The sequence below is a fragment of the Oryza sativa genome, chromosome 11 (assembly GCF_034140825.1).
Source record: "Oryza sativa Japonica Group chromosome 11, ASM3414082v1".
NCBI lineage: Eukaryota > Viridiplantae > Streptophyta > Magnoliopsida > Poales > Poaceae > Oryza > Oryza sativa.
Window position 1 is genome coordinate 191,195 of NC_089045.1, and position 14,500 is coordinate 205,694.

The following is a 14,500-nucleotide window of genomic DNA, read 5'->3' on the forward strand; positions in this document are numbered from 1 at the left end:
TAGTTTTGTAATAAATTGTGCAAAATATATGTAGTTTTGTGAAATTTACTCTTTCAAAAAATACAAATACTTTGACTAAATTATCACAAAACTACATATTTTAGGGTGATACTATCGCAAAACTACATATTTAACACTAAATTTCTCACAGAATTACAGATTTAAGGTGGAGTATCGTAAAACTAAATATTTAGTAATAAAATTGTCATAAAACTACATATTTTCCTATCCTTCAAAATTCCTATGATTTTCCTATAGGAAAAAATCCTGTAGGAATGAAATCCTTCAGAATTCTGAAATATGTAGTTTTGTGATAACTTTGTTATTAAATTATGTAAAACCCTATTAACAATGAAATTTGGTAAGCCTCGAGGTCATCATCGGCTTAGAGTCGGTATCGGCTTTAGAGTCATGTAATCGGCTGATGGAAATTATCAAGTCGTCAATAGTTAGATTCTTACTATATTGGGTTAAGGAAATTAATCAATTAAAGGAAGTTTATCTAGAAGAGACCGAGTTCAAGGAGGATACGGCATGGCACTTTATCTATTAATTATGAAGAGTTTATTAGTTTCCTTTTATCTTTAGGAAAATATGTTTAGTGTCCCATAAAGACTTTATGTTTTCGTTTTATCTCTAGGAAAGTTTCTTTCCTGTCCAACGAGGACTATTGTACACTCGAGGGTTATTGTAAACTATCTACCCATGGGTATAAATATGTACACTCGGGGTTACTGTAAACTATCTCCACGATCAATAAAAATTCGGCGCATCGCTGTCCTTTTTTTTTTACTTTTTCGACGAGTTTATACTTATCATGGCTGTTGCATCGGCGGAGCTAGGGCTTTGACACTCTGATCTTGTCAATGTAAGCACCTATCTATCATCTATCTTAGTTAATCTAGTTGCTAGTTCAATTTACTTGTATCAGTTAAGATTCATTTTAGGGTTTATACCGGTATTGGTTAAATTGCTTTACCAGACTAGATTAGCTAAGGTATCTACCACCTTGAAAATCAGTCAAGAGTTTAATTGTCTAGATATTATGGATATTATGTTTCTTTTCATACTTTGCGCTGCAGCAACCCTAGTCGTGCTTAGAACTATAACCTCTAACCTGCTTATTAATTGCCAAAAAGGGTTTCATCGGGGTTTTCAGCTGATGAGTTATCTATACGTTGCATCGGCTTATAAAGATTACATACAAATTGGATTTTACCGATCGCAACAAAGGTTTCACTCTTTATCTAATCTTGTGGATTTAGTGACATTGGACCTCCAGCTGATGTATGCTTTAACCTTCGGATCAATGCTTATTCTATTATATTTGTTAGCCGATTGGTTTCTACTGGATTATTATTGACGACCAAATTTGGTAAGATATGAACAAGGTTCGACATTGGAATTGAGGTGGATTCGGCAAAGAGATGGATTCGAAGAACAAATTATGCATCGGCTGCGAAGGCATTGGCTAGAGTCTGCATCGGCTGACTAGACCTCACCACACATCAACCCCTTGCAACCATTTCAATCACCACACATCAATCCGACAAAGCCCTAACCATCACCACACATCATTCCAAAATATAGGTTCTCAATTCTATAAATCAACATGAACCAAATGGAGCAAAGATTAATATGTCTCTTCCGCACTACATCCCCACCCACATTATCCAATTAACATCCCAATCCGAGCCAAATATTATCAAACTACGGTTGGAACCAAAACAATGCGAAATATCCAATAAAACATGGGGGAAATTAGGGTTTCTAGAGGAGTTTACCTTCTCAATCGATCCCCAACTCAATCCCGACGAAATCCCCTTCGATTTGAGTGGATTTGGGGGAGATTTGGTGAGAGGAGAAGAGAGGACGACGAACCCTAACGCAACCACAGTGGGGAAGAAGAGAGGAGAGGCTGGCTGGGACGGCCTCGGCCGGCCTCTAAGTACCCAACCTCAGCGCCAGGCCCGTTGGCGCTGAAGTTTGGCATCTCAGCGCTGGGGCGGTTGGCGCTGAGAATGGCCAGCTTAGCGCCGATGCGGTTGGTGCTGAGATAGCTGCCACGTCAGCTGGGGGATCGGCCTTGCCGCCACGGTGGCACGAGGTCAGCGCCAGACCCGTTGGCGCTGACACACCCAACCTCAGCGCCAATGCGCTTGGCCCTGAGCCAACGGTCTATTTTTGGTTAAAGTTTTTGGTAAGGGTTAGTTTCGAAATAAGTTTTTGAAAAGGGTCAATTTGCCAAAAAAAAAAGGGGAAGGTTCTTTGGGTAAGTTCGGAAGAGGATACTTGCACGCAAAAATCCCTAAAGGGAGGGTTTTTATGAAATTTGTACCACCTACTTTTTGCAGAGTAAATATACACTAAGTAATAAAAGGGGGAAGGTGCGGATTGGGATTTTTGGGAGGGGAGGAGAGGAACCCTAATCCTGTGGCGGCAAGCGGGCGGCGGAGGTGGAAAAGAATTAGGAGTCGGAGAGGAAGATGGCCAGCAACATCAAGCTTCCTTTGGCCGATGGGGAGGAGCGCTTGTCCTGTTGCGGCGAGCTGTTGGCCATGGGGAAAAAGTTGGAGGAAGCGGTGACGATCAGCGGCAAGCTTCCTTTGGAGGAGGGGATGGGGAAGGGGAAGCGGCGTCCAGTGGTGGCGGAGCTTGAAGATGAAGAGGAGTTTAAAGATGAGGAGTTGACTGAGCAGATAATTGCGCGAGACTTCCGTGTCAGCTGGGAACATCGCTTTAGCCCTCGCTATTCCTTCCACGACACCAGTAAGCCCTTTAATTTCCTTTCTAGTTTCTTTCAACTTCTTCCTCCGCAATCAACAAGTACTAGGGATTGTTTCTGCAAATCTATCTATCTATGCCCTTTAATCATGTTCCGTATCGCCATTATATTTTACACACACACACACACACCCCATTAGCTCGGATTCTGGCCGGTTCGTGTTCTATTAACATCTTGTTTTCTTTTATTTTGGGGTCAACAGATTGGCATTTAGTATGTGAAACAAGTGTTAGCGTTTCCTAATTACACTCAATAAACCCATTACAGCACAAATCCTGTCAACCACATCATGATACTAGGGAAAAAAAACAAATTTGGACCAGACCCGATAGATTATCTGGCTATGTGCCCTCTTGATGGGGTATAGATTGTCCAGGCGGCATAAAGCCAGTGCTTGGCAACGACAAGGTGGACTAGTTTTGCCCCCTTCCTTTGCTCATGACGGAGGGAGGAGCTTTTGCGGTTGCTAGTGTCAATGAGAGGGCTTGGAGGTGGAAAGGCGGGCAATCTCTGCATCCCCCGATGTTTCAAGCAACGAGGAAAAACTTGAAGCTAGTCTTCTAATATTTTCTTTTTGGTTGTTTGTTTTTCTGTGTATCTCGGTTATGAGATGTGGAGTGTATGGACTTGTTTATCCTTTGGCCGTATGTCTGAGCAATTAGAGTCTGGATTGCTGCTATCCATTAGACCATTATCTAAAAAAAGTGCCCTCTTGATAATATCGACCAATTCTATTTCTTATATATGTTGGCACAAAAGCGTGTCAAATAATCCGTATCAGTAGGAACCAATTTGTTTTTTCTTCACTTAGCACCATGAATGAACTCTGGCAGAATTAAAGTGGATTATCAACTTAACGGTCTTTTCTTTTTCTTTATTTCTTGCTTTTCTTTTCTTGCCACTACTTGTCTGAGCAATAACCTAATTTCATGTCTGTTTATCTTACTCCTCATTCTCAGCAAGATTAATGTCTATATGTGTGTTTAACTAAAATTGGATTTGAGTCGAACATGGGACATAACAGTATATAACGGACATGGTGCAATCAGCATCCACACTGCTATTATTTGATAACAAATATTTCTACTACTTGACTGCAGCAACCGTATCTCCCATGCGCTATACAGAGGGACCTATCCCAAGATATGCTTGCTGCTGTGATGCTTTGCAGATCTTCTCTCTCCAAGTGAAAGAAGCAAAAGATGGTCTTGACTGGCCGCTACATGTGTATGGCTTGGTTGCCACCAGGGACTCTGTAGATCAAAGGCATAACCTTCTTTTCAAGCGCACAAGGGATAATTGTCAGATTCTCACTCCACAGGTATGTCTTGTAATTTCTTTGTACCTTTTGCTGTTTTCTCATTTTTCTTGGAGCTTGAAGTGCTCAACCTATTCTACTAGTAGTAGATTACTACTGTTCTGTACACTTGTTTGTATAAATGTGTTGTCTTTTTGGAGTTATTAGTGCATTCGTAGGCTGGTTGCACCTAAACTGTCAATTGAAGGCATGTTTGCAGTTCTTTTTCCTTATCACTCTTATTTGCACAGAATTAATTGGTACAAACTGAGTTGATAGAACTGGCACCACTATGACCTATACCTATACTCCTTTTGAAATAATCCATTCGTGGTGTTGGCAGTGAATCTGCTATGTCACCTCTTCCTAACGCAGTTTTCTATAAATTGACCTCTGATGTTAGTTAATATTACCAACAGCCAAACATAACAGGATTGCCACATATATAACCAAGATGAGTACTCCCTGTTGCAAATAAACGAATAGCATATTGTATGCAAAACATAAATTAGGTTTGTTTATTCTAGTCAATATCATGGCATACTTTCTTTTATTGGTAGCAAAGCTCTTGCATTTACCTAGTCGATGGAAATAGAAGTTTGTGATGGACATTGTATGCTCTTCAACTGACCTTAATATGGCCTCGTAGGAAATACCTGTTTCTTTAATATGGATTGGTTGCATACTGGTTCCTTGTTATGCGGGAGGAACCAAGTTTCAGTAATAATCAATTGGTTGTGATGCCTGCAGGATTCACACCTGCTGTTAACAGGCCCATCTCGTGCAGTTGTGGTAATTGATCCAGTAACGTTTGAAGTTGAACTAAAAGTAAGGGGAAAAACAGAGGCTGAGGATAAAGTGTTGAGCCTGACGGTCTTTATGCACCACACGGCTTACCCATAAACGAAGCATACTTACATGATCCGTAGATGTTTGTCCAGCAAACATGGCGAGCTTGAGTTGACATATGCTGCACTTGTTGGAACAGTTGAAGCCACTATGGTGAGTTTCCAAGTTACCGAGGGGTCATGGCCAGATCATCTGCGAGGAGTAGTCGTTTGCAAAACTGCCAGCGTAGAGGGAGGGGATATTGTGCTGCTTGATTCTCGGGATGGAAAAATGCCTATCAATTGCAATGGTGCCATTGAGCTTTCAAGGCGTGTGGTTTCTGCGGAATTAGGGGGAGAGCTGAGTGTTGATTTGGTGGCCTTGCAAGCCAACAATAGTTCAGAAATCGTCTCAAGAGGCAGGGTTGTTTTCACACCTGACGAGGCTGGGAGGAGCAGTGGTGTATTCGATCTTGTGTTTTGTAAGGTGGAAGCTACTGTTTGTTGGTCGCTCCTCGCAACCCTTGGGCAAATGCTCTCGGGCAACCCTTGGGCATAATGCTCCTGGCAGCAGACGTTGAACAATGCTGTCATGATCTATTTGCCTATAATTTCTGCCTAATTGTATTAAGACGGTGAATCTGTGTAGTCGAGTTGCAGCTAGTGTGTTAATCTGTCTGAATATTTCCAAGGGTGTTTCCTTCCTTTTGGTTGGTATTTAGCATCATGTTATGAGGGATCTGATCAATGTTATTCTGTCTGTCCTTGCTTGAGATGTTAATGCGATACTCGTTTGTAAATGATGATGGTTGATCTTATATGGAGTAGAAACCGCGGCTGCCTCTCTACTCCTAGTTGAGTAGTAGTAGTAGTATTAGTTATTTTGTGCTGCTGCATGTTAGTCTTTGATGATGATAAGGGGAGTAGTAGCTAATGGTGTTGATAATAGAGAAGAAATAGTAGTAACGTTTGGGTTCGGTTGGGAGCTGGAGTATATCCGTGGTGGTGTTTGGGGTGTGGTATTAGTATCTCTACGGTATTCACCTATTCTTATTCGTCTCTTGTCTCCTTTCTGTTTTTATGAAATGAAAAAATCTACTCGTGTATCGCTGTATAGGAGGTGGGCTTGGAAATGATATAATGGGCCGTATGACGGCCCGCGGCCCGTCATATCTTGTTTTGTCTGCACATGCTCTCGCTCTCCGTTTTCTGGTTTCCGAGGCAAAACCAACCGGACAGAGCAGAGCAAAGCAGAGGAAGAGCAGAGCAGAGCAGGGGTTTTTCATTTGCAGTGCACACCTCTCTCTCTCTCTCTCTCGGCGTTCATCAGTTCCATCTCCTTCTCCGATCGATCGCGAGGCCATGGCGGACCAGCAGGAGGCGCTGGCGGTGGCGCGGAGGATGGCAGAGCAACGGGTGCGGTTGCACCTGCAGCGGAGCATGGGTGTAAGGGTTCTCCTCCTCTTTTTCTTCATCTTCTCCTCCCCCTCCTCCTCGTTTCAAGGGTTTTCTTCTTCCTCCTCCCGTACCTGTTCGTGTTTCTGCTGGCGCCCATGCTTCGATTTTGAGCCCCTCCAAAGCCAAAGATCCAACTTTTACGTCCGGCATAGCCAGGATCTATGGTTTTGACAACCTTTTTCGCCTCTTTATATATACACCCGCACCGCGCTAGGGAGGGATCTTTGTGTTGAGATATTTATCAGTTGGTCTAGCCACAATATTGCATTGCATGGGTATTCTCGTTTTTGGATTTGAAAAGAAAAAGAGCAATCTTTAATTCCGTATGCATGTTTGGTATCCACTTGAGAATCCGCCATGGACGTACGGTCATGTTGGAGGTACTCCACTCCAAGGCGAGAGAGAGAGAGAGAGCTTGCTTTGTATTGGGCCGATTGTTGTTTAATTTCAATCAGGTTGGTTGGTGGGCTGGTTGGATGAGACAGATCAAGGCCAGGGCCCAAGGAGCACACCTAGCTTAGCTTGATGATATATATGGTCACAAGGATCGATCGATCTTTAATTTGTGTGGTTTGTTTGCTGGCTTTGCCAAGAGCATATACTCCATCTATTAGATTGATTGAGCACACCACGTCTTGTATGTAGTAAAATTTTACAGTTTTCGATTACCTTGGTTGGGAATTGGAGTAATGTAAAATTAATCTTTGTTTACTGGAGTAGCGCTACGCTGATGCATTGATTGTTTGTTTTAGCATGCAATTAATTCCGAATTATTTATTAATGGTGACCGATCGATCGATCATGGGATGCAGGATATTAACAAGCATCGCTATAGGATCTCAATCGACGCGGGCAGGGAAGAGTTCCTAGGATTGATGAAGAAGAGGCATCCACTACCGTCGACGGCATGCTCGTCACCCCACCTGACCTCAAGCTTGCAATCCCGGCCGGCGAATTTGGTCGTCCCGAGGATAGGCAGACCTTCCACATCGTTGAATTGGAGAATCCACAAGATCCTACTAGTATGTACGTGCAGCTCCTCTTCCGCGAGACAGATTTGTATTTCGTGGCCTTCCGACCGCTTGCTCCGGGTGTTAACCCAGACAGCGCAAACGGTTGGTTCCATTTCAAGCAAGCAGAGCCTATCATACCATCCTTCCTCAACTCCCACCAAATCAACTATGGTTACGGCTACATTAATGCGTACGTACTTCATTCCTTTATTAATTAATTTTGGCTCATGCATACTGCTGCTTCTGCTTCTTATGTCAATTGATGATCGATCTAGTCCAGTACTGTAACTAATTTGGAGTACTACACTACTTACATAAGTATATATATATATGTGCTATACCTGTATCTGACTGTATGTATGTATGCATGCATGCAGTACAAACTACCAAGTCGGCACTGGCTGCCTAAGTGACATCTACTTTTGCCTGCGTGAGTTCACTCCTGCAAATGCTAGGCTTCAAAGTCAACAGAGGAGGAGAGTACTGATGGTTTGCGGCCTTATGCTGTCCGAGACGCAGCGATTCATGCAGATGAAGAGGGAGGTGATCGAGAATATCCATTCAAACAATGGTGAACGTCAAGACATTACTCATCTCGATGGGCTGATTCATGATTGGGGTGTTGAGAGCAATCGACGCGTAGCTGCTGCTGACCATCAACATCAACATGGCGGCGGCGAGGCTCCAGCAGCAGCAGCAGCTCCAGGCCAGGTAGTGGACTATGGCCTGTGGGTGTTGAAGTACAACCCTTACTACGTTCTTCCGCTCATCAGGCGCCAGCTGCAGCAACACCCACAGCCGCCGCTCACGCGGCGTCAGAAGAAGCAGCAGCTGAGGCGGCGGTTGCTGCAGCTGCGGCTGCTGCAGCCACATCAGCATCAGCATCAACAAGCCCTTTACCTTTAGTCGATGGATATGCTGCTTAAGTCTCGATCGTCTGGATTAATCCTTCCAATTTCTGCTGTCTTCACTCTTCACTGCGCGTTTTGCTAGCAGCAGCTACTCTTCTTTTGTGCTCCCCAAGCTGGGAAATGATGTAATCCAGAGAGCTGTGCTGTGCTCCTTTTTTGCTTTCTCTATCTCTAATTAACAACTATCTGGTTTCCGTCCATGGAAATAGGGGGGACTTCTCATCCATGGTTATACTAATCAAGTATCCTGATTGCGTAAACTACATCTTCTTGATAGTTACATAACCTGGAAGAGAGATCCCAATCACTCACTTCGAGCTGATAACAAGAACAGCTTGAACAGATTCAGCAAACACACGCCAACCCTCATTCAATTAGATACTACACTACCATTGCGATTGAACTTAATATATGAAAGAAAGTGTTATATACTAAAAACAGCCAGTATACGAATTATTTTCGGAGTTAATTAAAATCCAAACCACCTCATTCAAATAGAGCCCCTATTGCGGGTAGGGTTTTCAATTTCAATTTTGGCCATTTCAGTAGAATTTCACCATTTTATGAACCGGAATTTTCTGAAATTTTGACTAAATTCATAAAAAGTTGAAAAAAACCAAAAAAATTCGGCAAGATATCGACTTCGCGCGGGGCGCGGGAGGGGGGGGGGGGGGGGTTCAAGAGATGGAAGTAACCTAACCAAGAAGCGGCAAGCCGGCAATATGTTCTACTTTATTAATGCCAAGTTGCCAACTAACAGATGGATACAATCATCAAGATGCAAAATGAGCAGATAATTTCCGAGCATCTGGGAGGGGGTATCCGCTGTTGTTATCATCAAATATCGACCTTGATATTATATCAAGACTTCATCTCGAAGTACCATTATTTGTCCATAACTTCTTCTTATCCTTGAAACTAATAAACCATATAATCCTGATTGCGCAAACTACGGGGCTGTTTGGTTGATGGCCTCAATTTGACACACCAAACCTTAGGCTTACCACAAATTCTTAGGCTAGTGTTTGGTTGCGTGCCAAAGTTTGCTATAATTGTGGCCACACTTTGTATGGCTTGCCACAGTTATGGCAAATAGAGTTATGGCAAAGTTAGCCTCCATCCACATGCTCTTGACAGTTGACCTTTGTAACTTTGAGCTGATACCAAGAACAGACTGTACACATTTAACACAAGCCAGATTGTACAAATTCAACAAAACAAGCCAAGCATCATAGACCAGTAGGCAAGCCGCACTACAATACAATCATGGAATGGCGGGGCATTTGGATCAGTTCAAATTTGAATTGAACAAAAGGAATTAGTGCAAAAGAACTCTACCCAAACATGCCTTAAGATAAGTACTAGCACATGTGAATAACTCAGGCAGGAATTAAAATACCATGATGCTTGTAGGGTAGCTATTATTCCAAGGCAAAACTACAGTGCAGGCAATTATTGCATCACAGATTTGCTAGTAATAGTTCCTATGCAAACATTGGGGTCGCTTAACCAGAAATACGTGGAGCACAAATCCTTCAGCAACATCCCCCTAGAAGATTCATTCGTTCAAGCTATTAGCTCAGGTTTATGGTCATGTGAGAAGGAATGCCTGGTCTGCTGTATATATGTTGATACATGTAACTAGGCCATATATATGTCGATACAATGAGAATGCAGTTATTAGATGAAAGAGCACCAGACTAGCTACGATTTCTAAATCATCAAATGAACAGGTGAAAAGAAGTAAACTGCAACATATAGATCATTATACAATCGTACATAGAGGAAGAACTCTAGTATAAGAGCAAAGCCTGAGGTAGCATTATTATGAAGCCAATCAGCATTAATAAATGTACTAGTAGGAATAGAAAAGCTAGTAAGATGCATCAATGAAAGTAGTGGTAGAATTGAGAAGCATCCTCAAGGAGAAACGCAGTAACACTAGCCATCCATCCCAAAGAGGCGCATTTTGCAAGCCCAAGTAATTAATTGGCCACAATTGTTTGAAAGGTAAGAAGAAACAATAAGGGCACCATAAACTTGAACTAGGGTATATTGCTTCGCAAATCAGCTCAAATTTGAATGCAACCATAAGAATTAGTGGAGAAGAACTCTATCCAAACATGCCTTAAGATAGATAACACAAGATGTGAATAACTTAGGCGGCAATTAGATACCATGGTGCTTGTAGATCAACTATTATTCAAGGCAAAAAAATTCAGTGCGGATAATTATTGCAACACAGATTAGCTACTAATAGCTCGTATGTATATAAAAAAAAAATAACGAATGCTCAACCTAAATACGTGGAGCACAAATCCTTCAGCATCTGCGACGTGCCACCTTTGTTACAGTTAAATATATCAAGCCTTCATTTTGAAGCATCTCTTTTTTCCCCCATAACAGAACACAGAACACATGAAACCATAAGCCCATAACCTCTCATCCATTGTGATACTAATCAACCGCGTAATCCAGATTGTGCGACCTACAGGTTCTTGACAGTTATATAACCGGGAAGAGCTCCCAGTAACTTTGAGCTGATAACAAGAACATATATTGAACAACAAAACAATCCAAGCCTCAGAGCAGTTGGCAAGTCACCGCAATTTGAGTAAGCCACTTTGCTCACAGTACCATTGTGATTGAACCTAATGTCAACAATCAATTTTTTTTAAAAAGAAAACATTTCAATCTGCCATATTTCAATGGAAGATTGCTTCATAAATCAGTTCAAGCAATGGAATCACTACATACATGTAAAATTCTACTACTGCAGCTAATCCCAATCAAGAAGAAACCAGTTCTAGTTCATCAATACAAAGTTGCCAACTAACAGATGGATGCAACCAGTGCAACCAGCGAGATTCAAAATGAGTGGATAACTTCCAAGCATCTGGGAGGGGCATGCCCCCCCTGTTATCATCAAATATCAATCTTGAGAAAAGCCTTCATCTTGAAGTACCTGTTTTTTCCCCAAAAAAATAGAGCATGGGACACCAAGTCAAGAACTTCTTATCCTTGATACTAATAAACCACATAACCCAGATTGAGCACACTACAGGGTCTTGACAGTTGACATAACCTGGAAGAGCACCCAGTTGTAACTTGAGCTGATACCAACAAAAGTTTGTACAAATTTAACAAAACATGCTAAGCATCATAGATCAGTAGGCAGGTCACTACAGTTTGAGCAAGCAACTTCGCTCACAGTACTATCGTGGCCTAGGGGGGCATTAGGATGGTGAATCACTTCACGATTCAGTTCAATTTTAAATGAAAACGTAAGAATTAGTGGAAAAGAACTCTATCCAAACATGCCTTAAGATAAACAGCACGTGTGAATAACAGGCAGCAATTAAAATACCATGATGCTTGTAGGTCAACTAGATTAGCTACTAATTAACAGTTCCTATTGCAAAACATTGTGATTGCTTAACCAAAGTTATGTGGAGCACAAATCATTCAGCAACATCCCCAAAAATATTCATTCAGACTAGCTACTAATAGCTCCTAAGCAAAACATCGTGAATGCTCAACCAAAAAAATATATTGAGCACAAATCCTTCAGCAACATCCTCGAAAAGATTCATTCATATAAGCTATTAGCTCAGGTTTACGGTCATGTGACAATGAATACCTGGTCTGCTTGGTTTTAACTTGTAATTAGACCACATACATGCTGATATGATCAGCATGCAGTTATTACATGAAAGAGCGCCAAAATAGCTACAATTTCTAAATCAGCAAGTGAAAAGAAGTAAACTGCAAGATATAGATTACATAACCGCACATAGAGGAAGAACTCTAGTACAAGAACAAAGCCTGAGCTAGAATTATTATGAAGCCAATCAGCAGACAGGGGCACTCAACTACTCAATTAAATGATGCAAACTAGTAGCATACAGATGCAGTAAGTAATAAATGTACTAGTAAGAATAGATGAGCTAGCAAGATGCATCAATGAAAGTAGTGGTAGGATTGAGAAGCATCCTCAAGAAGAAAAATATAGCAACACCAGCAGTCCATCCCAAAGAGGCAGATTTTGCAAGCCCAAGTAACTAATTAGCAACACTTGTTTAAAAGAGGGTAAGAAGAGAGAGTAAGGGCATCATAAAGTTGCACTAGAGAAGGTTGCTAATTGCTTCAGAAATCAGTTAAAAATTTGACTGAAACCATAAGGATTAATGGAAAAGAACTCTATCCAAGCATGCCTTAAGATAGATAACAGAACATGTGAATACTCAGGCAGCAATCAGTTACCATGATGCTTGTAGATCAACTATTATTCTAAGGCAAAACAGTGCAGACAATTATTGCATCACAGATTAAGCTAAGAATAGGTCCTAAACAAAGCATTGTGAATGGTCAACCAAAAATACGTGGAGCACAAATCCTTATTACCTCAGGTTTAAGTCATGTGAGGAGGAATACCTAGTCAGCTTGGTTTTAACGTGCAGTTTTAAACCATGATATTATCGAGGATGCAGTTACTAGATGAAAGAGCACCAGCCTAGCTACAAGTTGTAAATCATCACAAAACCCATTTAAAAAAGAGGTAAACAATCGCTAGTAGTACTGGAGCAAAGCCTGAGCTAGAATTAATATGAAGCTAAAAAGTAGACAGCAAGACCCAATTAAATAATGCAATTTAGCATACAGATGCAGTAATGTACTAGTAGCAATAGATGAGGTAGCAAGAGTAGAATCGAGAAGCATCTGAAGAACAAAAGATGTAGTAACACTGTAGCAATCAAAATCCCCAAGAGGCACATTTTGCAAGCCCAAGTAGGAGTGATTAATTAGCCACAATTGTTCGTTTGAAACAAGGTAGTAAGAAGAAACAAGAGTAAACTTGAACTAGGGTATAATTGGTTGGCAGATCTAGCAAGCAAATTCATCCCTCAATAAAAGCTACTACTCCATTAAGGCAACGAGAGCTTAGGTTTGTCTATCTTCATACACAAAAAAAACATGTCGGATCCGATCCGATCTGATCTGATGAGAGAGAAAGTAGGGGAACAAGAGAAAGGGGGATGGATCAGGCGGAGGCGGAGGCGGCGGTGCGGGAGCGGTAGAGCTTGCCGAAGACGTGGAGGGCGGTGACGAAGCCTATGAAGCAGAGGGACATGACGAGCACCATGGTGGGCGAGAGGCGGAGGCCGGGCGCCTCGTCGGTGTAGAATCGCAGCATGTTGCTCCCGCCGCCACCGGAGAAGCCCCCGGAGCCGCCGGCGGTGGAGGCGCGGCGGCGGCGCATGCCGGCGGCCGCAGCGGCCGTGCCGCGGGGGCCAACGGTGGCCGGGCGGGCGGCCCCGGCGGAGGCGCCGACGGAGGACTGGGACTGGGAGGAGGAGCGAGCCATGGCGATTTGGGTGGAACTGGAAGAGAGGGAGACGAAGACGACCGACGACGACGACTAGTAGTACTAGTACTATGGATCTCGCAAGCGAGCTCCGTAGTAGTTACTACTCACCAAGGGAGAGAGGGACGAGAGGAGGGCCCACTGCCCTGTCATACACCCACACCTTCTCTCTATCTTGTCATCACTTATTAATTATTAATTATTAATGATGTACTACATACTTATTATAGTTAACTATTATATGAATTAGCTATTAGATTGACTATAAATAATTTGGAGCTAGTAGTTGGCTATACTATTAAACTTGCTCTAACCATTCCCATAAGAAGAGTATAGATGCCCAAATGGGCCGCTCGGCCTAGCACAGCGTGGGCATGACTGGGCCCGGGTCGAGATTAGTTTGGTCAGCATGACCCGACATACATGTCAAGCCGGGCCAGCCCATGGGTTGTGCCAGTGACCTAGGCACGTTCCAATAAGATTTGGGTCGTGTCGGCCAGTCCAAAGGCACAGCCTATTATGCTTCTTCATGGAATCAGTCTATTTCCCCTCCCATCTCTTTAGGCCATATCTTATATTATATGGCTAAAATAAGTCTATTTTGGACGTGCCTTATATGGTCGAATTAAGTCTATTTGAGGTCCCTCACTTATTTTTCTTCCCTGCTCATTGGATTGTGTCATGCCGAGCCGGCCCACCACGCCAAAGCATCGGCCCAAGCACAGCCCAATTGTCAGGTCAGGCCAGCACGGGCCCGACACCAGTCGTGTCGTGCCGTGGGCTATGCTGTCGGGCCTCAGGCCTTATGGCCATCTACAGAGAAGGGGTGATCTCATAGAGTAAT

General features: G+C 42.7%; 4 protein-coding genes across 4 annotated transcripts; 3 read left to right on the forward strand and 1 right to left on the reverse strand.

The window, feature by feature from the left end:
* Positions 1-2,405: 2,405 nt before the first annotated feature.
* LOC4349541 (uncharacterized) lies at positions 2,406-5,709 on the forward strand. The gene is made up of 3 exons (XM_015759794.3): positions 2,406-2,769; positions 3,886-4,106; positions 4,833-5,709. The coding sequence occupies exons 1-3, from the start codon at positions 2,487-2,489 to the stop codon at positions 4,983-4,985; spliced, it is 657 nt and encodes a 218-aa protein (XP_015615280.1). The 5' UTR covers positions 2,406-2,486; the 3' UTR covers positions 4,986-5,709.
* Positions 5,001-5,709, forward strand: LOC136353954 (uncharacterized). The gene has a single exon (XM_066305381.1). The coding sequence runs from the start codon at positions 5,001-5,003 to the stop codon at positions 5,466-5,468; it is 468 nt and encodes a 155-aa protein (XP_066161478.1). The 3' UTR covers positions 5,469-5,709.
* A 1,470-nt stretch (positions 5,710-7,179) lies between these two features.
* Positions 7,180-8,517, forward strand: LOC107275909 (uncharacterized). The gene is made up of 2 exons (XM_015760588.3): positions 7,180-7,570; positions 7,758-8,517. Exons 1-2 carry the CDS (start codon positions 7,275-7,277, stop codon positions 8,284-8,286), a joined length of 825 nt encoding a protein of 274 aa, XP_015616074.1. The 5' UTR covers positions 7,180-7,274; the 3' UTR covers positions 8,287-8,517.
* Positions 8,518-13,065: 4,548 nt separating this feature from the next.
* Positions 13,066-13,689, reverse strand: LOC9271333 (protein transport protein Sec61 subunit beta). Its single transcript, XM_015759875.3, has one exon. It carries the CDS (start codon positions 13,654-13,656, stop codon positions 13,333-13,335), a length of 324 nt encoding a protein of 107 aa, XP_015615361.1. The 5' UTR covers positions 13,657-13,689; the 3' UTR covers positions 13,066-13,332.
* Positions 13,690-14,500: the final 811 nt, after the last annotated feature.

Bases quoted from the DNA above. Each gene is read 5' to 3' on its own strand.
- LOC4349541 (XM_015759794.3), top strand. From the start codon at position 2,487: ATGGCCAGCAACATCAAGCTTCCTTTGGCCGATGGGGAGGAGCGCTTG. The intron at 2,770-3,885 runs GTAAGCCCTTTA...ACTTGACTGCAG, and splicing joins CTATTCCTTCCACGACACCA to CAACCGTATCTCCCATGCGC. The intron at 4,107-4,832 runs GTATGTCTTGTA...TGATGCCTGCAG, and splicing joins GTCAGATTCTCACTCCACAG to GATTCACACCTGCTGTTAAC.
- LOC136353954 (XM_066305381.1), top strand. From the start codon at position 5,001: ATGATCCGTAGATGTTTGTCCAGCAAACATGGCGAGCTTGAGTTGACA.
- LOC107275909 (XM_015760588.3), top strand. From the start codon at position 7,275: ATGCTCGTCACCCCACCTGACCTCAAGCTTGCAATCCCGGCCGGCGAA. The intron at 7,571-7,757 runs GTACGTACTTCA...GCATGCATGCAG, and splicing joins GGTTACGGCTACATTAATGC to TACAAACTACCAAGTCGGCA.
- LOC9271333 (XM_015759875.3), bottom strand. From the start codon at position 13,656: ATGGCTCGCTCCTCCTCCCAGTCCCAGTCCTCCGTCGGCGCCTCCGCC.